Below are 24,130 nucleotides of genomic sequence, written 5' to 3' on the forward strand. Positions count from 1 at the left end.
GTATGAAAAGGAAAAAGTAGGAGAGAGAGATGAGAGGGAGAAAGATGTAGGGAGGAGGAGATATGGGAGAGAAAAGAGAGAGGACAAAGGAATTATTGGGCAGGAGTTAAAAGGAGAAAGAAAAAAGAGCAGAGATGGAAAGGGAAACAGTGAGTAGCATGCCGTAGTAAGAGAAGAGAGCGAGTTAGTTACACAAGCAAATCCTGCATGAATAAAAACCAGTGCATTACTCATTAAAACGGGGAATGAAAAGGAACGCCGAAACAATGGCGAGCTAAGATGACATGACATGGGATTTGTGATATCAACATTTCAACATACAGGCTCTGCCATGGTAAAGTAAGTAGACACCAGAGAAGTGGCAGAGACAGAGAGAGACTGGCAGGCAGACGGCCGTCCCTTATGGGTGAATTCAAAGCTTCCAGATTGAGTGTTTATGTCACACATGCACCCTTTCATATCACACACACACACACACACACACACACACACAAACACAGAGACACAGGCGGAGTGAGTCTGCCAGTAGCTTTAGGCAGTGGGACCCAGCCCAACACCCTGGCAGACACAGGGGCAGTGTGTATGTGTGTGTGTGATACAGTGGGAACACCATTTACTAATTGATAAGAGACACACTGTTGTTTCAAAAGGCCCTGGCGTGCGATGACATGGTAGTCAGGGAGCACTAGGCTCCAGGACTGCCTGTTTGTTTGTTTGTTTATGACTGTGAGCTTTAAAGCAGCTATGAGAGCGTTGTTTCTCAGTGTGTGTGAACGTAATTGTGTGATTGTACTACATAGGAGGCTACGTTTCTTCATGTGTTGAGTCTGCAGTTTTTAAAAATTGTCTGTTCAGGATTGTATGCTTTCACATAAGCAGGCATATGTAAAGAGATTAACTGGTAACCCACTTCAATGCAGCAGCAAGAGGATCAAAAAAGGCTTCAATTCAAACTGAATCAAATGAAAACCCTGACAAATCACCGTAGCGTGGCACCAAGGATGAACTGTCTGAACAACAACCAGAATGCATGTATTCACTGTTTTCATGTCTGGGAGCCAACGTGTTTTTCATCCACAGTAAAATAGGATTAATAAGCCCCTAGACACCTAGACACAAGCTAAATCCTCCTGCAAATCACAGCACTTCTCAGCAGAGAGAGGGAGGGAGGGAGGGAGGGACGCAAAGAGGAGAGACACAGGGGTGGAGAGAGACAGAGAGAGAAAGGGGCGGTGGGAGTGAGAAATAAAGGCCGCGAGAAAAAAAAGAGATCGGAATGAAATGAAGTGTACATAAGTAAGGAGATGTAGGACGGAGAATTAGAAAAGAGGGATATAAAAGAGAAAGAGGTGAGTGAGTTAATAACTGATGAAGGAAATAAAAAAAGGAGAGACAGAAGGTGGGAGGGGAGTGTGAGGAAAGAGACAGACAGAGAGAGATTGAGTGAATGGATAAAAAAGATAGAAGAAAGCTAAAGTGGGAGAGGGAAAAAAGATAGATGTGGCAAAAGGGAGAGACAGATTAAGTGAGCGAGAATGAGAGATCTCTCTACCTTAAAAGCCAGTGAAATATGTGAGGCATGTGGCCTATAAAGCGGTTAACATATGCACATTGTCAATAGCAGCATCTGGCGCTGGCAGCTTTTATAGGAGCATGGAGACTCTGCTACACGCCTCTAGATGGCAATACATTCAAACACTTTATCACTGAAACATACCACATTAACGGCCTCCTAACACACACACCCACACACACACACCCACACACACACAAATACTCAACAATCAAGCACAATGAAATCCACCACCTCAGCCTGCTAAGTGCACACAAACACACACACATACAGATCCACAGACAGGCAGTAATCAAATGGTGTAACACTAAAACACACTACTATTACATTACATTAACAGCTCCCTCAATAACTATTTCTGTCTCATACATACACATGTGCAGAGGCACGCATGCACAAAACACTTTCACAGTATCTTAGAATGCACATATTAAGGAAGAAAACTAGAGATGATGTCATGGATAACAGAGTTAAGGTCAATTCAATATTTACCAATCTCAGCTGTGGAGATTAACGGGAGTATAGAAAATACTAAAGACCACACAGCTGGAGTTAAATTTCCCAATCTTATATTTGTACGATTTCTGTCATGTGTACTACATTTGTATTTTAAGTATACTATACAGCATTTGATCATTATGTGCTAAGGATTAGTTAGCGCTACTAAATGGCTGTTAATTTTGGATGCATATCAATTCATGTTTCAGCAACCACCGTGGGGCAGTTTAGCAATAGGTATTTATAATTTCACTGTAAATGGTTTTACATTTTTGCTGCAGCTTCAGCAAAATCATAACTGTAATGATTTTAACAGACTGCAGCAGTAAAAACTGCTTTTGATAAATGGTTGTGTTTCTGTCTTGAAACAAATGGCCAACCAGGAAGAACATATGAATCTCTACAGTGTAAAATATGAAAGCAAAAGGTTCTCATCAACCTAAATTCAGTGTACATGTGTGTGTGGATGATCAAAGTCACTATTTAATCGTGCCAAATGCAAAAGAACAGAGGGAGAGCAAGAAGTCAAGTGAGAGCGGGAGAGACGGGGGGGACCAGAGAGATTTGCACAGATGTAAAGGAAAGGTGTAAACAAGACAGGGAGAGAAAAGGAGACAATGATAGGGAAAGAAGAGAAGAGACAGGAAGAGGTCTCTCTAATTTATACATTAAAGAGCCCTCAGATCTTCGATGGTTCAACACAACTTAGCATTGAGGGCAAGGAAGCAATTTATTCAATCTTTTATTTCCTCATTCTGTCTTCTCTTTGGTGTGTGAGCCGAGCTACAGCGGGGGTCCTGTGGACAGTGTGTGTGCTTCTGCATGTGGAGCCTATATGAAAGGGTCAGTGTGCATGTGTGCACCTTGAACCTTGTGCAAATATACTGGTAGTGGTGTTTATTTGTGTGCATTTGCATGTATCCTAACAAGCCCACATCTGCATGCATCTTGTTTTGTACCCATGTGTCCCTTGGACACATGTGTATAAGTGCAAGTGCACAGCTGTGTGCGTGTGTGTGTGTGTGTGTGTGTGTGTGTGTGTGTGTGATATTCAGGTGGAGAGGCATGGTGTGGCTGGGGGGACAGTGTGTGATACTAATTAAGAATAACCATGTGTATTTGTCAAAAGAATTATGCTGATTATCTCACAAAGGCCCCAGCACTGGGCCCCGCAGAGAGACAGAGACAGAGAGATAGACCAACATTAGCATATGGCTACACACGTGCATGCACGTACACACACACATGCTCTCTTTCTCTCTCTTTGTCTCTCGCTCACACACACAGATGCGCAGGTAAAAGTAAAGTGAGTGCCTAAGAACATACATGAAAGAAGCATGCCTAATGATAGGTGAATGGGGTTCACTTGGTCTGCCTTCGGGATCTTTCACTTCATAGGCTGTCTCTGGCCTCTCTGCTCCATCATATTAAGTCCTGGAGAGATAATAAAGCACCCTGCTGTTTCACCTTTTCTTATGTGCCTTAGTTATTTCAGTGTGTGGTAAAACAGCCTATGATCAGATGCGCTCCAATTCAATTCAATTCAGTTCAATTCAATTCAATTCAATTCAGTTCTTTAGTCCAGTCTATTAGTACAAGCTGTGCCCTGACCAGCCCTGTGAGAGCAGTAATTGTTTTCGGAGGTTTCTGAGGTGAGCCAGTACACCACACGCTGCTCTCTCGCGCCCCATGCCAAGCTCTCAAGCCAAGTTTGTGTGTGTGTGTATGTGTGTGTGTACACATATTTATGTGTGCATGCCTAATTCAATGCTGCTGGAACAATTGCCCTGTGTCTGTTTGCAAATGCCCTGCGTGGGTGTCCCTGCTAGTCAGTGTGCGTTAGACAAACCCTGACACATACAGACGACCATGCGGCACGTACACACACATGCGGAAACACACTAACAGACACACAGAGTGCCATTAGGCATGTGTTTTGTCTGTGGCCAGCACAGACATAGAGAGGGACTGCAGGGGTCTGGAACAGGCATGCCCACTTCACACCGACAGCCATGATTGGCTTTGGCAGCTCTAGACCCCGGGAACAGCATATTTGGTGTGTGTATATGTGTGTGTGTATGTGTGTGTGTGTGTGATGTGGCCAAAGAGCAGTGGACAAATTCTGGCAAGTGAGGGACGGTATGCTTAGAAACCACAGATACTGTATCTGCTGAAATTGAAATGAGGGAGCATGTGTTTGTCTTTGCATGTAGTTTTATCTAAGCTTTATTCCATCAGGCAGGTCAAATCATTACATATTTTAATGTATTTTTTTACTAAGGCTGCTGGTTTTAATTAATGACTGGTTTGTAAAACAAATCCAATAATCTATTTTGGAATTTTTCTGTCTTTGGGTGGGTAGAGATGGGGGACAAAACTGAAGTAAGACTAAGCTGAACGGAACTGACTTTTAGGGCTGTGAATTCAAGATTGTTCACGTAACTGGCCTCATCCTGAAGGCCAATATACAGCACTACATGAACCCATAACTAAAGGTCCACATGTATGAAAGAGAAATAAAAATATAACACCCAATCGAGGATCATAATGGAAAAGGCCAAATACAAATACTCCATTCAGGCTGTGAGGATGACAGCCTCCTCCAGACTACAGTCAGAAGTACAGCCCACTACCAAAATAAACACTAGACAAGGATTCAGTTACAAGTTTTCACACACACACCGACACACACACTTGCCTTACTCCAGAGTTGAATGGACTCAGTCATCACAAACATACTAAACTCCTTTTGTTTCTTCTCTCTTATAAGCACTCACACTCAGCATTCCTCTAAAGTGACGACCATCGTATCGCAGTTGCTGCACTAAACACCCATTAAGACAAGTGGAGAGCACTACACTGGATGGTGTGGCCTCTTCACAGACAGACACACAATAACACAACCTGTCATTACTGAGAGAAAGAGAGTGAGAGACAAAGAGAGGGGGAAGGAAAGGGAGTAGGAGAATATAAATTCACTTGAAAAAAAAAATCACTTGAAAGAGTGAGAGGGAGACAGAAGAGGAGGCGATGGAGGGGGGCAAAGATGGTGGATAAGAATAACATAAAAACTGTAATTTGTGACAGAGGTAGAGAAAACCCAGATGGAAATTCAGTGATGGAGGGAGGACTAAGCGGTATGGAGCGTTAGAAGGAGGAGGTGTGAAAAAGATGAGGGGACAGAGAGAAAGATTGCAGCGAGGAGAAGAGGAAGTGTTGCAGCCTGATTATTTGGCTGTTTATGCAGAATGCTGAGAGCCCTCCAATCAGAGTTGGAGACCTCGGACTAAGGGGTCTGATAGGCCGAGGGCCCGACGAACTCTGCATCTGAGTCTCCTTATTCTCCCCTCTAATCCTTCCTTCCTCTCTTCACCTGTCTCCTCCTGCCCTCTCAACCTCCTCATTCCTCTCTCCTCACCCTCTGTGCACTCAGCTCTGCATTGCTCTCTTGCCTCCACTCCTTTGTCTCCCTCATTTGTTAAAGGGTGTCACTGAGAACAAGGGCAAAGTCTTGTCATTCCTATTCCTTTGACCACCCTCTATTCTCTGCTCTGTGTCTTGGGTAGTTAAGCGACACAAAGAGGATAACTAAACAGAAAGTAAAAGGGGGTGCAAAGCAACAAGTGCAGCTGATATCAAATCCTGGTTCCATGCCACAACAGATTTATTTTCATTTAACATGGCTTAAACGAGCCAGACTAATTGAAATACATAATGTTAAGCATTCTATTCTATTACATTATATCCTGATTTTCATGACGTGAAAACTATGGTGGTTGATGGAGCTCAATGGACTGCCACTTAAGAAAACAAGCAAACAGAAAAACACACAAGCTAATGAGAACACACCATCACCACTTTGACAAAACCATGGCAAAATACAGAGATTTACTGCAAATATAGAAACACAAGACGATACTGCACAGAAACACTGCAAATTAATGATGATGGAAAATCAGCGGTTAATTTTACTTGCGACATTCTGATTACAATATTACTGGAGATGATGGCTATACAGCTTGAACCAGATAAAACTTAAAGGACTAGTTGGGCATTTTGGGAAAGTTTCCTTTTTTGAGTCTTGTTGCCGATGTAAGGTTGCCCGACAACCAGTGTAGACTCAAGAAAGTCATTCAAATAAGGCTCTTTTGACGCAAGAGAACGCGACAACAGCACCACTACACTCTGAAACCCATTATTTCCAATGGCTTGCTCTGCATCACAATGGCTTTTTGCGACATAAAGTAAAGCACGTGCCTAGTAGCAGCGTTCCACTTGGCGCAGCTCAAACTGTTGTGTCTGAAAGAGCCTATATTCACACAGAAATAGTTTCATAACCCCCTGTAAAACCAAAATTGTTGTTTTTGTACTTATCATTTTAAAATGTAAGGATTTATAATGTGTTAATTAGTGAGCTTTAGAGGTGCTGGTTGGAGGAGATTGTTACTTTTGGTCAGAGCCAGGCTAGTTGTTTGCCCCTGCTTCATTATGCTAAGCTAAGCTAACTGGCTGTGGCTTCATATCAGTTTAACAGATAAGATAGCAGTATCGATCTCGTTGAAAGCAAATTAAGTATATTTCCCAATATGCTGTTGCAGTCAGGCATGTGCTGTTTGTTTTGACAATGGCCTGCGCTGGGCAAGATGGAGACATTTTCCCACTGAGTAGTCAAATATTAGGCACAGAATAGGTTTGCGAGTGAAAGCAGACCTAACTTTTATTTTCAACAGCATGATGCTCTTCTGTAGTTCAGGTTAGCTTACATGCGTGTCACCCAGGACTCATGACAGCTGAGCTGTACTCCGTCCTTTAGATGATGCTCATGTTTTTGCCTTGAATACGAGCAGGTGAAACTGTACACCTATTTGATCACATCCTTACTGTGCTTATACAATCATACCCATGCATCAAACACATGCACACATACAGTATTCCAAAACTATGCATCTGTATTCATACTGTGTTCGCACCATGTATTACTTGTTTGTCCAGACCTAATCATTCAACCCACCTGCACACCATTCAGGTCTAAGTACACACCACATATTCTGATAACACGTCCATACTTTTATACGTCTCCCGACTGCGCATGCCTAAATACACACATTCTGACTGTGCAGGTGACACACACACATGCATACACACACACACACACTGAAACCTCATGTCGGCTTTGAGACACAGTTCGCCGGCTGGCCCTCGCTGTCCCGCGCTCTCTGACGGGCTCTTAATGGTAAACTAACAGATTGTAAACATGCTGCTAGCTCTCTCTCTCCCTCTCTTTCTCCACTCTCTATATTAATCACTCTCTTTCTCTCCATCTCCTTCTCTCTATCTATCTCTCCTCTTTCCTCACACTCCTCTTCCCTCATCTCTTTCACTTCCTTCTTACCCCTGTTCACTCCATCCTTCCTCCTCTATCCCCATCCCTTCTTCCCTTTTCCCCTCTCCCTCTCTCTTGCTTTTCCTGGGGTATTTTTTAAACAATGTGTCCTTCATGTACGGTTGGTTACGGGGTGTACAGAAGGACATCATTAGCGCTGGTGGTTAAGCTGTAATTTACACCATTACCGAGGTAGGGGCCATTTTTATTGCCTAGTAAATTTCAGCTCTGAAATATTTAGACCATATGGCTCAATTTGTGTAATAACCTTAATTTCCAAGCACCCTTCAGCTCCCTTCAGCGCCGGCTGTTGTTGGCGGATGGCGGAGTGGTGTGTGTACACATTCGTATGTGTGTGCACGGTTTGGGGTTGTAGCACACACCCACAGACACACATACACACGCATACACGTACACAGAAACATGGACACGGCAGAAATGTTAACGCATACTCTACACATAACCTCTTACATACACATTACACACTCTCTCTTCCGCACGCTCTCACAGATTCATTCATTCACACACACTAAAACACACGCACACACACGTATGTATGCATGGCGGTAGCAGATTAATAGGGTGTCAGCTTGTGTTTGGGTGAGGGAGCGTCAGGCGTCGGCCAGATGGTTCTCAGGGATGATGACTGTCAGGGGTCCTGCTCTGATCAATGGGATGTATTAATACAGCACACACGCACACACTCTGACACACACACACACACGCACACACACACACACACACACACACACACACACACACATATTGTTGCACACACAAACAAAAATATGTTATGCATGCACACCAAGCACACATGCAACCATATTCAGACATATGTATTCACATACAGTGAAACACACACACACACACACACGCACACACACATATGTATGCACATGGTCTAACTTCACCAGTGATCCCAAGGGCCACAGTGTAACATCTGGAAGAGCCAAGGGAGGGAGGAAAGGACAGAAGAGTAAAGGAGGAGAAAGAGGGAGGTGGTATGCAGGGAAATACATGAAGCAGGAGGATTTAAAAAGAAGATGGAGAGAGAAAAGAGAGGAGAGGAGAGTGACTGGAGGAGGGAGAGGAGGTGCAAAAGGAGCAAGGGAAGAGATACGAGATTGAGGACGTGTAGAGAAGGGTTAAATGTGGAGGATTGTACAAATGGTGAGAAAAGAGAGGGCAGATGGAAAAGAGGAGCTGAGGAAATTAAGGGTGGGGTGGAAGGAGATGTAGGTAGAGAAATAGCAGGGTGCAGAGGAAAACAGGACAGAGACCACAGACAGGAGGGATTGAGGAGGAAGAAAATGAGACAACAGGCAGGAAAATATGAAAGAGATGCAAGATACCGAAAGGTGTAAGCAGAAAAAGATGAGGGAAAAGGACAGAAAGGGTGATGGAGGATAGAAGAGCGGAGAAGATCGTGGGGAGGCATGAGGTGAGGGCAAGCACATGAAACAGATTTGTAAGTTTAGTTGCCTTTGGCCAGAATTTGAGGAAGGCAAAATGATCTTAATCCAAAGATGGTAAATTCAATAAAAAGTGAACACCAAGAGGAAGAATTTTAAAAGGAAATAGAAGAAAAGCAAATAATAAAGAAAAACTTAAAGCAAAATAAAAGTAAGGGAACCACGATGCAAGAAAGGAAACTTGACAGGGTTGTGTGAGTGACTAACATGTCTGTCAGAAAGGTGTAAGTGGAGAGTGAATTTATGTGTGTGTGTGTGTGTGTGTGTGTGTGTGTGTGTGTGAGTGTGCGCGAGACTGTGTGTGCACCAGGCGGCGCGTAGGGGTCTAGTGAGGCAGGCCGCCTGCGCTTCGTACCCTCATTCCGTCCGATTGCCATGACGACCCCATTAATCAGCCAAGCTGGCACAGAGCAGGGTTCCCAGCCCAGCCTGAGATCAATACACACGCAAATACACACATACCAAATGGACACAGACATACACACACATAAACAATACATCCACCAACTAAGAAATTATGAGCAGAAAAGAATGAGTGGATTAGTGGACATTAAGTGGAGGATAAGTTAACAAAGTAACTAATAAAGAAGTCAGGATAAAGCATGCAATAGAAAAGAAAATACTTTATAGATTAAAGCCCTCCTTCCGGCTGCTTCTTCAATTCATTTGCCTCTTAACTCTCAAACAGCTACCCAATATATCATAAAATCTTTTCAGCAAAAAGTCAAGACACAAATGTTCCAGAAGCCTCTGTGGCCTGCTCTTTACAAGTTCCCTCCAAACTTTGTTTCTCATTTCCACTTTCTTTGTGTATTCCTAAACAAACGAGCGCATGTGGCGAAGGCACCTGCGTGACAAATGACCGCCACTAAAATAAGTCTTTGCCATGTCAATGAGCCTCTCACACATACACAACCTCACACACACACACGCAAACACAGAGTGTTCCATATCAATGAGAAGGTGAAAGGTCTCCATTTACATCTTGTATTAATTATGAGTGACAAGCCAAAGGTCACCGAGGGAGAAGAGGCCACTTGTATGGACAGAATATAGATCTATGCTTCTACCTCTTCTCCCCCTTTCGCTCTCCTCCCTCTTTTCCCTATCTATCACTCTGTCTCGCCCCCCTCTTGTTCCTCCACTTGTCTTTTCTCCCCCTTTCAGCTCTCTTTTGGTCTCACTTATTCTTTTCTCTTCATCACCGTCTCCATTAACTGTATTGTTCTTTGTTCTAACAATCTGTCTCTCTCTCTCTGTCTTTTGCCCATCTTTTTTTGATAAGTGTGTAAATTCTGATGTTTTCATTACAATGTCACTTTCTCTCCACGTCATCTTTAAATCTCTGTTCATCTCTGTCTGTTTTTTTTTCTTCCTTTCTCTTTTCTGTCATCGATCATTACTGCTTGTAAGTAGTATCATACAAGACTGAGTTTCAGGTATTAATACACACACACACACACACACACACATACAGGTGTGTGGTGGTGTGCAGAGAGGATGCTAGCACTGTTGGCAAATATCCCATTGCAGCTTTGGGTGAACTTAGCGTGCTTACTGAGCTGCCAACTCATATTTAGACTAAATGACATCCGTTAACAGTAGAATATGTGTGCACATACAGTACATGCGTGAGTCTGTGTGAGGGTTTGTGTGTGTATACGTCTGTGTGTGTTTGGTTTGAGGGAGCATGCTTATGGTTATTTCCTGTGTTGGAGAATCAGGCATGGCACAGACTTGTGGGAAGGTCCCTGGAGAATAGCAGAGCATGGGCAGTGTGTGTGTGTGTGTGTGTGTGTGTGTGTGTGTGTGTGTGTGTGTGTGTGTGTGTGTGTGTCTTCAGGCCCCTCACTGGCAAACAGATGGCACCAGCACCACAGGTAGAGTCCAAATTTCTTCACATGCATCACAAATGACAATAGACACACACACACACACACACACACACACACACACACACACACCCCTATATATTTTGCTGTGTATTATATATGTATATAAACCATATACTTTGCTTTGCTTATAAATGTATATTTACAGGCATTTCTGCATAGGTCTCAGTTTGTGCTCACAAGTTTTTACATGTGTGAGCAATTCTATAAAGCACAAAGAATCACTTTGAAGCTGTGTGCAGCTCAGGCCAAATGATATGAGAAAACAACATGATCAAGGAGACTGTCCTCACAGATAGATGCATCCATGCTCCCATCATCCAGCATTCACTGCGCTTGTGTGTGCATCTATGTGTATGTGTGCATTTACCTCCACAGTGAGAGCAGTAACAGCAGTTGAGTTGAGCGTTGGGTCCTGTTGGTGCTTCTTGTAAACCAGTCTATAATGGGAAATGAGGCCGTTGGGTTGTCCTGGTTCACTCCATTTCAGATGGGCTGAGTATGCACCTAACACAGTGCACATCACATGGGACCTCTTACAGTGATTCAATGTAAGAACATTTTAACCATACCAGTTTTTAAGTGACTTGGTGAACTCACCGGTGGGTGTGACAGTGGGAGGGGCCATATCTTGTGGTTCTGCCTTTAAGGTCTGAGCTAAAGCCCATTGGCTCAGAACTGAGCCTTTGGAGTTGTAGGAGCAAAGCCTGTACTGGAAATAGCTGAAGGGTCGCAGGGCAGGGCTTGCATCAAAGAATTCAAGTGGCCCACTGGACCAGATGAAAACCAGTAGCTCCTCCTGTGTTCCTACTGGACGCCTATAACAGAATAAATTCTTGAATCAGCCATTCATGATTACATGTTCAATATATATATTGTTTTGATTTATTTATCAAAAAATAATATAGTTATCTGAAAGTGAAACCACTTACACTGTACTTTGTACAACTTTCTAAGTACTACAGTGTACCGATGTTTTACTTTTTGTGTATTTGCAATATTAGTGCAGTGTCTGTTCAGAACAAGCTGACTGCATGGCCTTCTGTGTTGCTGCTTGCAGCTTTCTCGAGAACTGCTCATCCAAAAAAATTCACATATGACACCATGCTTCCTTGCGAATACAAGCATAATTTGCTAACAGCTAGCTCTTTGGGACCAGGCTATTTCTGGGAACAAAAGCATTCCTTCCAAAAGTTACATCTCAGATGTCTGAAATGTCTGAGGTCGCTCCAATGTAATATCTCCAGTCTCTCTTTCTTCATCTGATCTTGACTGTTCTGTAGAGCGTGGCGAGGAGCTAGCTGTACCCAACACGCTGTTCGGCAGTGTAAAAGTACATAGTGTGTACTTCTGGTAGTAGTGATGCACTGCAACTAAATGTGTCCCGTAGGTCTCAAGAGCTTGCGCTCAACACTGCGCTTCCTTGAGTCCCCAGCAATATACCACCAGTGTAAAGTCAATCAGAGGAAAAGTTGTTGAGAAAATCAAAGGACAGACATACACACACACAGAATCCTTTCATTTTAGTTAGATATTTAAAATTTACTTGAATCATATTTGAATTAAAAAAAGGCATTTTCACATATGTTTTTAAAGGTATTTAAGTATATGATAGCATACTTTAGTGAACTAAAAATAAGCATACTTAGTTTTGGAATTGAAATAAAAAATGTAACGGCACGTCTTAAACATCATGTGCAAGTCCCTGGCTGATGCAAGCAACCTGATGTCTTGGTAAGCCCCTTTGTCTGTGATTATGTAGGGTTTCAGGTGTGAGTGTGAGAGAGATTTTCCTATTTTATCCAAGTCCCTGTCTGTCTGAGTCTGATCATGCCAGGTGTGTCAGTGTGTGTGTGTGTGTGTGAACTGCTATGCTAATGTGTGTTTCCTGAGGACTTAAAGGGCTTAGTCTGGTCTGACCCTGCATACAGATCACACAGTCTTTGGTCAACAAGCAGACCACGACCTTCAGCATGCATTAATACACACGCGCAGATGCACACACACACACACACACACACACACACACACACACACTTAGTGCGTAGATTGGTAAGCAGACATTTGCCTAAAGGTATGTCACTAAAACGTCTGTGCTTTTCTATATGTAAAGGTAAAAATATATATTATATGTATGCACAGAGTATGTGTATGTGATTTATGTGTGTTACTTCTGGCTCATTTGTGTTGTAGTGACAGAGGACATAACATGAGCACATTGTCACATTGGTTTGCATGAGTACAGACGAATTTCAAAGCAACTTTGTGTATGTTATTTCTATGTCTGCTTGATTCATCATCATCCACTTTCAGTACACTTCCTTATAATCAAAAAAGCCCTGCTCCTCCAGACAGCCAGTCCCATTCAAAAAGCACATTGTACATTCATTCTTCAGAAATGGCTACTGAACTCTGAAAAATGTGTACTTTATTTCACAGTCAATAAAATAAGAAAAAAGAAAAAACAAACAAACACCTGAGTACGTCAGCGATGTGCAGAAGTACAGTACAGCTCAGAGTGCACAACAACATAACAGCAGCACCAATGGCAGAGTTGAAAAATGTGACCAAATCTAATGAATTCAAAATTTTGCTCATATAAGAATTCCAGTTGTTGGAAAAAACATTTTTGCAGACTCTCTTGTCAAGTTATGATCACTCAGATGATTCAGATGGAGATGTGATGCACAACACCACAAGCAAATATTATTTCTAAATTTGAGACAGTCACATCTAAAGATGACACCCACTGTCATTATGCATCATTGTTATAATTGTTATGACAGCGTTGTGACACAACTGTGAAAAAAGTCTTAGGTAGGAGGTCAGGCTGTGGTTGGGTGTGCAAAGCATGTGACTTTGATACTGTTGCCTGAAAGTATTGGTTTCTTTTAAGCTTGATGGCAAGTTCTGAACCCATCACCTATATCGTTTGTCAGAACCCTTACAGTATATTTCCGGATCATCCAGTCTACCAAGCTGATATCCGGGCCAAGACTTCCTCTTCCATGCACCACTCACTGTTTGCACTTCAATTAGCAACTTGAGACAAATCCAGACAACACTTTGGTAAAGTCTATAAACAGATATCTGCATATAAATGCAGACAAATTAGAAAAAAGCAAATGAAAAGCTAAATCATCATCAGATGATAGCCAGTGGGTTCCGAGATTACATTTCAGCCAGTGCGTTCCACCTCTTTTGCTCTCCACAAGGACTCTTTACCTGCAGGCAACAAAAGCCTGTTCAAATGTAACTGGTGAATATGACTCGAACTACACACGGAAACCAGAATGCTTCTGATACCAAAATCTAGTGCTGTTGACAAAGTGGTTGGGATGAGAGTCAGCCCCGCCAAGTCTCAGACTATGGTTCTATGCCGGATAACGGTAGATTGCCCCCTCCGGGTTGGGAGTGGTGAAGGAGTTCAAGTATCTCTGGGTCTTGTTCAGGAGTGAGGGTAGAATGGAGCGTGAGATAGATCGGCGGTTTGGCGCGGCATCTGCAGTAATACGGGTGCTGTCCTGGACCGTCGTGGTGAAGAGAGAGGTAAGCCAGAAGGCAAAGCTTTCGATAAACTGGTCCATCTACGCCCCAACCCTCACCTATGATCATGAGCTCTGGGTAATGACTGAAAGAATGAGACTGCAGATACAAGCTGCTGAAATGAGTTTCCTCCGTAGGGTGGCTGGGCTCAGCCTTAGAGATAGGGTAAGGAGCTCGGGCATCCGGAGGGAGCTTGGAGTAGAGCCGCTGCTCCTTTGCCTGGAAGGGGGTCAGTTGAGGTGGTTCGGGCATCTGATCAGGATGCCTTCTGGGCGCCTCCTGTTAGAGGTGGTCTGAGCACATCCAACTGGTGGGAGGCCCCAGAGCAGACCCAGAACACGCTGGAGGGATTGCATATCTCGTCTGGCCTGGGAACACCGTGGGATCCCCCAGGGGAAGCTGGAAAGCATTGCTGGCGAGAGGGGCATTTGGAGTACTGCTGCCCCCACAACCCGGCTTTGGATAAGTGGTTGAAAATGGATGGGTAGTACTGTTGCAAACAGATATCTGCATACATATGTAGATATCTGTTTATAGATATTACCTTGAAGGTAATCTTCCCCTTATCTCAACCGAGTAGCTAAAGTTACCATAACATAAAAATAGAGGTTGCAGATCAGAAAATGCACAAGTTGTTAAAGGAACAGTTATAAGGTTAACTTTGAAAGACAAAGGGCAAACACACTGTGTGGCCAAATTTGGCCATTTGCTCCTTAGATCTCAACCCATTACAGGAAAAAGGGGTCCTTACCAGAACTGGTATGCATAATAAAGTAGACACTGGTCATATGTTGCAGTGTCATACACAAGCAAGCACATTTCCATTTTTGTATGTGGGTATATATACATTATACATGTGAATTTTTGTGTGTGTATATTACCTGTATATATGATAGGATGTTATGAGTCCGTTGGGTTTTTTGGGAGGTGACCAGTGGATCTCCAGGACATGGGCTCCAGCTGCCTTCACTGTGGGGGGCATTAAACCTTCTGGGGCAGTCTCTAAAGTCCGAGCATACACACCCTCTCCTACTCCACACCCATCTCCAACAGGCAAAACAGGAGCAATTAGTCTCGAGCCAAACACATTTCCGGGAAAATGTTAGTACATTTGTTTCTTTTAATGAATGAAACAAAATCATCAATACACTACACTATACTATACTATACTGAAACTATGCTACTTTTCCGTAGGGGTGGGGATACGTGTTTTAACCAAAATTTACTGTTACAACAGTGAGGGACATGGCTGATGTAAAGCAATGGCTGCTCCATTTGGAAAAGATATTGCTGACCAGAGAATTCGTGTTTATGTAATGCTAACTCTGCACAATGTTGTCAAAACATACTGGTAAAACATTTGGTGTTTAACAGTCTAAGCTTTTTTCTTCATAACACATTGACCTATTACTTGAAAAGACTTTCCATGTGGAATGAAAGCCAATAAATGTTGGGAGAGAAACTCTCAAAAGCAGAAATTTTTTTTGATTTATAAATTTTCTGAATTCTTTCTTGCAGTTCCAACAATCTCCATTGTTGACAATCTGTCTGTTAATTTCTGTGGATGTTTTAAGGTCAGAATTTTCCCTCCAAACACACCTCAATGAGCCTCTGAACTCACTGAATCCATAGTTTTCTTTGAAAGCAGAAAAACAAAAACTAACCACAAACTACAAATTTTTGAATGCAAAATGTAATTTTTTAGATAATCTTGCATAATGGCGCATTTTGGAGTCAATCCATTCAATAATACTGCTCTGTCAAGGGCTTAGTGGGACCTGTTCAACTGTGGTAAGGAGAAGAGCAACATATCACAGGTCAGTGTGGTCATCCTTTTACATGAGGCTGTTGTAATAGCTCATCAACTTGCCACACTGTGGCTAAAGTGGGTTATACCAAGCCAGTGAAAAAAGGGCAATAGCGTAGTTAAACATCTCTGTTCAACTGGTTAGCCACAGACTGCACCATAGGTCTTCTCACCCCTCACATCATGTGATGTAGTAGCATGATGTAAATGCATCTAACAAGGTGTCAGGAATTGAATTAATTTGGCAATCTTTAGTGTACACTGGCAATAAATCTGCTTTAACCACCTTCAAACTTTGAATCTAACTGACCTCCTCACTATTTAAGTTGATACACATTTAACTGTGCAGATTTGCAGAGGACAGTGTTCAGGATGATAAAACTTTTTATGGAGCAAAGCCTGTGTGAAACAGAACTGCTTGTCAACCACAAATAGTGCTGCCATGTACAGCAGTTTTTTTCTACATTGAACTCTTTCAATTCCTCAGTTGAACAGTGTATTTATTTTTACAACTTTGTTCTTTGAACTGAAATCAATATAATCAAATCCTTACCAATTTGACAGGCCTGCACTCTGATGTAGTAGACGGTGAATGGCTCTAGACCTGTCACAGTGAGGCGCCGGTATTGGCCAGCGCGATGCACTATGGTGTTGGCACTTCCTGGATTTAAGAGGATGTTGTAGGTTACAGGCTGGCTTCTGTTGAGCTGAGCTGTGGAAAAGGAGAAAGCAGAAAGCGGGGCAAAAATGAAGAAACACGTGATGGTAAACAAAACAATATCACACATGAACAGCTGCAGAAAATAAATTTGCCATAATGTTTCATTAAATTACATGACAGGTTATTCAAGGAAGATTGTTGTAAAAAAATTCATTACAAACACAACAAAATTCCATGACTTTTCCAAAACTTTCAATGCTCTTTACATATGCCATGAGTTTTTCAGGCCTAGAAAACGTGACTGTGAAACTCCATGACTTTCCAAAACAGAGTGCAGATAAATGATATGTATTTATTTGTTAAAACAACTTTGCTGAAACTTTTTGTGTCTATGTTTGTAATTTCTGACCTGCACATTTTAGGTACTATAAGTTGTTTTTTGTTGACCACCACATAGTTTTTGTCTGCAAATGAAAATGTCGTTGGTATCTTCTTTTCAAGCTGGTGCCTAGTAAAGTATCATTAGTTCTTCATGGTTCTCTCCAGCAACTTGACTGGACGCTGTCAGACTGGTTCAAACAAAGTGGATCTGCGGAGTTAAGTGTTGAAGTGCAAGGAAAGATAGCGTTGATGTTGGTTAATTCAGGGAACGAAGGGAAATGACTGATTCATGGCTTTTAAATAACATATTTTTTTAATCTTTGGGCTTGGGAGAAGGTATCAAGTACAGTCAAGTCAAAAGGCTCAATCCGAGTAAGGTCACATGTCACCGATGAGTTGAATCATTGAATTTGTTCACACCTTTGCTGAATACAATAGGCTGTACCATGCAAACTATACTACAAAAAGGCCATTGACTGAGACCATTCTGCTTTGAAAGGTAAGCAAGAGCATAACTATTGATTTTAATTCACTAGTTCTACGCTCATTTTACTCCATGTTGCTCACTACCAGACAGTTTTGGAACAGAATTGTACCAAAAACAGTAAAGATTATAGTCAAGACCTTTGAGTTTATATTTCATTATCTAAAGTTGTACTCTGCACTGAAATTGCAGGATATGATTAAACTCAAGTAAAGAAGGAACTTTCTGTTCAATATTCAATTTCCTGCAAGCACACACGCATATTTGCTCATATTTTTGCCTTAAAACCGACTGATCTCGCCTTCACAATCCTGGCACCGTGGTCTCACAACCAGATAAAAACACACAAATGTATACATACAGAAACACCCACATAGATACACACACACGCACCTAGACTTTGTTAATATTCTCACCGGAGGTTTTTCCATAATTCAGGCCAACTGTATTGTGATGGGTTATTCAACATTCATGAACTCTGGATATCTCGAGAACGAACTGATTACCAGACAAATGAAAGACTTCAATTATTCACCCCCCAACTCACATATGCACACAAGCACCTACACACACACACACACACACACACACACACACACACACACACACACACACAGCATACCTCTGACTTCAGCACATGGAGCTTTTTATACGACCACACTTTGGCTGCTTTCACACACTTTCACAAAGTACACACACACACACACACACACACAGAGGGGTCATAATGCCTCTTTCTTTGATCAGTGTGTTGCTCAGCCATAGAGGGTTAATCGTCACTGTGATATTTAAGTTCTATTATTTACAACCAATCAGCTGCTTTGCCATCTCCTATTTCACACACGATGCCCACAATTACAAATGCACACATGTACACTTGCACATATACAAAGTGGTCTCACACACACACACACACAGACACAGACACACACAAAGACAGACACAGACACCACCATGGACGAATTGATCCTAGAGTAAATGTCTTTTTAATAGCCATACGTCATTGCTTTGGCAGTCAATGTATGCATATGAAGACACAAACACATTTGCATGTACGTACACACCGACAGACAAACTGTCAGAGAGTCTGGCACGCACACATACACACACAAGTCGAAAACACTCCAGATTCTGGGCTCACGGAGTTAACCAAGCGTGAGAACCCAGCCGATATTTCCTCACCTTTAAAATCAACCCGTAATGACGATAGAATAGGCCTGCCTATGGAAATGTCTCCACAGTGACGTGCACACACACATATGCACGCGCACACACACACACACACACACACACACACACACACACACAAACCTGTACAAAGACGCACGCATAAACACAGGCACAAACATAAAGAAACAAAAGACACACACACACCCACACACACAACAAAGTGAAGTGTCTTTGCTAGTTGGCCCTATAAGCGGTTTCTGAGATGGGAAATCAGCCTAATGAGAGAGTAATAGTCAATGATAGATGGGTTAGGGCAGACAATCACTGCCCCATAAGCATGAAACTCAGCCCTGAGTGTATGCTCATGTAAACCTGTGTATATGTGTGTGTGTGTGTCCAGGTCTTGAGAGGCCAGAAGGTGAATGCAAAACTACTCAGGGCTTTTGTTTTAGTCTGACCCCTCTCTCTGTCTCCTCATATCAGAGGAAGAAGCAACTCACACGGAGGAAAAACTTCTCTCTGCTCAGTTTAATACGGTATAATTATAGTATAATAGTATATATATAGTATAATTTTTTCTGCCCTGTAAATCTAAATATAATGAATGTGACACCCACTGTTTTAGTGTTGGTTAGTGCTATTTACATTATTGGAAAATCATTTGCTGTAGAAACCTATCTGAGAAATAACTTTAGAAATATATTATATGTACCCTGTTAACCCTGTTCTTTCTGTGAAAATGAAAGAGTTCTACTTATTGTGGGTTTATTTAGAAAAGCTCTTGCTGCAGTGTGACAAGTGGGGATCTTAAAGTCAGAGGGTTATGATAAATGGAGCTTTCCCCTCTGAAAACAGATTTTAAATTCATACAAACACTGAATTGGCCCCTCTTGTTGTCTGTGATTACTTCTCAGTGACCACACAATTACCCTGAAAGCCTTGGCTAAGTGAGTTTGTGCATGCATAAACAGAATAGGTCAGAGGTCTGAATGGTTAAAGCTACATTTGGTAACTTACAAAAGATCATTTTTTTTCAAAATTCAAAATTTTGCTTCTAATGGCACTTGCTCTAAGGCAGCTGTCAATCATTGTTTGTGAGCTGTGGTCAAACTGTCAAACCAGGCAGCACTGATAAAATATGAATCAAGATTCTGTTACTGAATTGCCTATATCTCACCTAAAATGTTTTCAGAAACATACTTTAGTGTACTGTTTAGCTGTAAAGTGAGAAGTTTGATCCAGCCAGTAGGCAGTGCCTTATTTTGGCTCCACTGTTTTCAATATGGCGGGTCACAAAGTGGTAACACTGCCAATTTTGACATTTTGACTGCAGTTCATGACCAATAATTGACATGATTGACAGCTGTGATACACTCCTCAGCACTGATAAGTTGTTTTAATTCACATGCAGTAATGCCTTTGGAAGCCCTACAAGGCAATAGGGTAGGCAGAGTATGGTTGTTTTTCACAGATTATCTGTCTCATTTAGTGCTGCCTGATTACAGTGACCTTTTCAGCAAATATGACAAACAGTTTTTATAAAAATTACCTATAGTTATAGCCTTAACTATTGCTTAAAGGCACATTCAAACACCAATAGAAAACCTTATCGTTGTAACAGACAACGCTTCTAACATGGGTGTTGCCATTCAGTTAGCCGGATACCTGCATGTGAAGTGTTTTGCTCACATGCTTAATCTGGCCTTGCAGAGGGTGTTAAATCTGCCAACAGTTTAATTGTCTGGTGTATGCAGCACCTATGACAGATTTTGTGACGGTATCGGTCAGTCTGTCCGCTTTATATCACATTTTTTATTGAAGTCAGATGAGCAGACTGAAAACTTTATCTTCTGAGGTAAAACTGATATTGATAAAGTTTTTATTTGGGGAAATTATTTGCATTATTTGGGAAAAAGATAATAAATTGCAATATGTTTTATCACAATACTCAGCATATCGCAATACATTTAATATTGCAATAATATTGTATTGTGACAGAAGTATCGTGATAATATCGTATCGTAGGCCCTCTAGTGATTCCCACCCCTATTCGGTACTACAGATTACACCTCAGTTTAAATAATTCATCATTAGCAAACAGACAAGTTTGTATCATATCATTAGAAACAAAAAAAGGTTTCTAATATGTGATATTATTTTGATTGAAACTCAATACTTCCGACTAAAAAATGTTTTTCATCCATTCATGAAGCTACTCACCAGGAGTGGTCCAGACGAGAGAGATGGAGTAGGGGCCCGACACAGTTACATTGTGGGGTGGTTGGATCCCAGTGGGGCATGAGACTGGTGTCTTTATGACATATTTGTCACTCACACCAGTCCCACCACCTGTACTGGCCTCCAGCTCATACTCATACCTAAAGAGATGGCGGGGTAAAGAGGGGTGTAGAGAAAGCAGCAAAGATAAATGAGGGATCGAGAGAAGGAACGAATATGTAGAAAGACAGTGTTAATGGGTCAGTTTCACACAACACAGTATCACTATATGCAGCAAATATGTCAGGACCTGAGCAGCATCATGACTTACACAGTCAAACAATGGAAGGAAGTTTTATTAGTATATCCCAAATACATGCTAAAATATCTTCACATTTTCCACCAGTTTTTACCTAATTAGTCTTTAATCTACTAGTCCACCCAGCATTAAGCAGGACAGCATCAGGTCTGAATGTTAAGGGGGCTCTCAAACTAACAACAGCAGAGCAGACCTGGGTTTATGCTGCTTTCAGGCTGGATTGTCAAACTGTGGAGAGTCTCAGTCTCTGTCTAAACCCAACCGGTCAAGGCAGATGGCTGCCCACCTACTGTATAGCCTGGTTCTGTTCGAGGTTTCTGCCTGTTAATAGGACATTTTCCCTCACTACCGTTGCCAAGTGCTTGCTCATGGGGCAACTGTTGGGCCTCTGTAAATTACAGAGTATGGTCTTGACCTGCTCTATATGAAAGGTGTCTTGAGAAAACTTTTTTAATGATTAGGCACTGTATTAATAAAACTGACTTAACATAATTATGGCAGTAAAAATGCTTTTTCATTTTCTCAGCTCAATCCTATTTGGTACATGTGACTATTTATTCTACATTGATTGGTTTATTCTTCTTTTGTTTGTGAACTCCATTCAGCATCGCTGTGCGTATTGTGCTTCAGAAGAAAATGGAGAACCAGAACTAACTTGGTGATAGTTCAGCTGCCCGTTCTCTTTCAAGGAAGGTCAGTCCAGCTGTGCAACCACAGTGGTTTCATTGATCAGGAGATCTGTGGGGGGTTTTTCCCCCCAGCGTTATTATGTATTTGAAGGAGTTTGGGTTGGAGCAGTGTTGATGAAGATTATCGTCAGAGTACTGCTGAGATCATAAACTGCATGTATATGAAACAGTGATATATGAGGGTAAAAACCTAAAACCTAAATGTAAAAACCTTAAACTTAATAAGGAGCAAAAGACTTTGAGCCCTATTAAAATAATCTATAGCACATGGTCTAAACTGTATGGTGCAAGTGCTTTTAGGGCGTGTCCAACCACCTTTGCCAGTTAAATGGCTCATAATCTCAAAGTAAGGTGCAAGGGATGTATTTAGTCTCTTAAAGCTACTCTTGCCTTTCTTGCATTTCACAGAGCACTTAGAAAAAATTTGAACATCCACAAATCCCGCCTCCCTCCAAAGTCCCATCCTCCTCCTCCTGCAACTCCACCTCCCTCCAAAGGCCTACTCCCCCCTCCTCCATTATGTTCTCATTATGTAGATAGATGTAGGCATTGGCAAGGTAACATTAGATTCACGGAAGAGGGGAGCCAGTGTAACGTTATAACCAAGACAGTCAAACGCAACCCCAGAGTTTTAAAACTCAACCAGAGTCAGTGATGACTGATGAGTTTAGAATAAGGTTACAGTGCTAATGTTAGATAGTAGCGTTAATGTTACTAGTAAGTGGAACCGCACAAGGAAGATTACGTTAATGTTTCAGAGGCTACGCTACAGTAGGCTAACATTAGCCATTAGCAACTGGATGCTGTGTTGTCATATTACATTATATGTTATATTAGAAGCAAACTAAACATAACATTACCTATCCTGCACAGTCAAACACAACCCCAGAGTTTTGAAACCTATCCAAGGTCAGTGATGACTGATGAGTTTTATAATATAACGTAAACGCTAACATTAGATAGTACTGGTGACTGGCAACAAGCAAGATAATACAGTTACGCAAGCGGTTACGTCAGTCGGAGGCCTCCATGTGGGGAAGACAGACAAGATACTTGGCCAATCATTGCATTCAGTTGGAGTTTTCTTAGAACCATCTGAGAATGGTATAATTATGAGTTTTTATTTCTGGTGGAATTCACTTACATTTTAGTGTGCCATCAGCTTATTAATAGCATTTTAACCTAAACAAAGAAAAGCGAAAATTTCCAGAAAGGTAAGTGTTGCTTTAATTAATCATAGGTCTGTTTTTTTTTTTTGCACAGTGTTTTTCTAAATACGGGAGTCTGCCACAAAGTAACAGCGGGCAGCAGCTCTGCTCTGCTTTGTTCACATTTTAAAGAATGCAATTAATATTTTGCCCTTTAATAATGTGTTATTTTACCCATCTTACTAAATGAATACTGTGCCATTCTGACTTAAAAACAAGTTATTGTTGATCAATGGAGCAATGCTTTTTGCTGTCTGCAACTAGCAATATGCCAACACCACACCTTGTTGTGAGACTAAGATTACATGTGCCTCTTAAACAATGTGGGTGCTGACTGTGACAATGACAGCTACGCCGGTCTGAAACTAGCAGTGACAGTTGCACTGCACTGTGTGCCATTTTGCACCAGGTGGGAGACAGGGCCCTTAAAGTTCCCAGCCTTGCGTGAGCACAGGGGGGAATGTATTCTTTCACTTGTAGAATAAAGTCTTAATATTGTGACAAAGAATTTGTGTCATCACATAGTTTTTGCATGGCAAAAATGGCACTGTGCCAGGAAAGCATGTTTTAAGATCAATGAGGTTGTATAGTTTCTGACAAAAATGCTTGAATGCCAAAAAAGTACATTGTAGTCTAGCTGTGATAAATAAAACAACTGGAAAGATGTATTAAAAGCATGGCCTTTTGCAACCTCCCCCTGCAAACAGATACAGACGTATGCTTGTTGTGTGTACATGTCCCTGTTAGTGCATGTTCTTACAGTGACTGCTCTTGAGGTCCATTTCTTCCTCTTTCTCCCTCTCTTGCCTCTCTTGTCCCACTCTCTACCT

The 24,130-nt window shown here is 41.8% G+C and overlaps 1 protein-coding gene across 1 annotated transcript in view; it reads right to left on the reverse strand.

The window, feature by feature from the left end:
• ush2a (Usher syndrome 2A (autosomal recessive, mild)) overlaps positions 1-24,130 on the reverse strand; it is a 256,938-nt gene that overhangs the window by 23,462 nt on the left and 209,346 nt on the right. The window contains exons 69-73 of the mRNA XM_078160648.1: positions 21,088-21,245; positions 16,725-16,883; positions 15,246-15,408; positions 11,419-11,636; positions 11,189-11,325 (exon numbers count right to left, since the gene is read on the reverse strand). Coding sequence (XP_078016774.1) covers positions 11,189-11,325; positions 11,419-11,636; positions 15,246-15,408; positions 16,725-16,883; positions 21,088-21,245 — 835 coding nt within the window. The remainder of the gene's footprint in view (positions 1-11,188; positions 11,326-11,418; positions 11,637-15,245; positions 15,409-16,724; positions 16,884-21,087; positions 21,246-24,130) is intronic.

This window comes from Epinephelus lanceolatus, chromosome 2 (assembly GCF_041903045.1).
Source record: "Epinephelus lanceolatus isolate andai-2023 chromosome 2, ASM4190304v1, whole genome shotgun sequence".
Classification (NCBI taxonomy): domain Eukaryota; kingdom Metazoa; phylum Chordata; class Actinopteri; order Perciformes; family Serranidae; genus Epinephelus; species Epinephelus lanceolatus.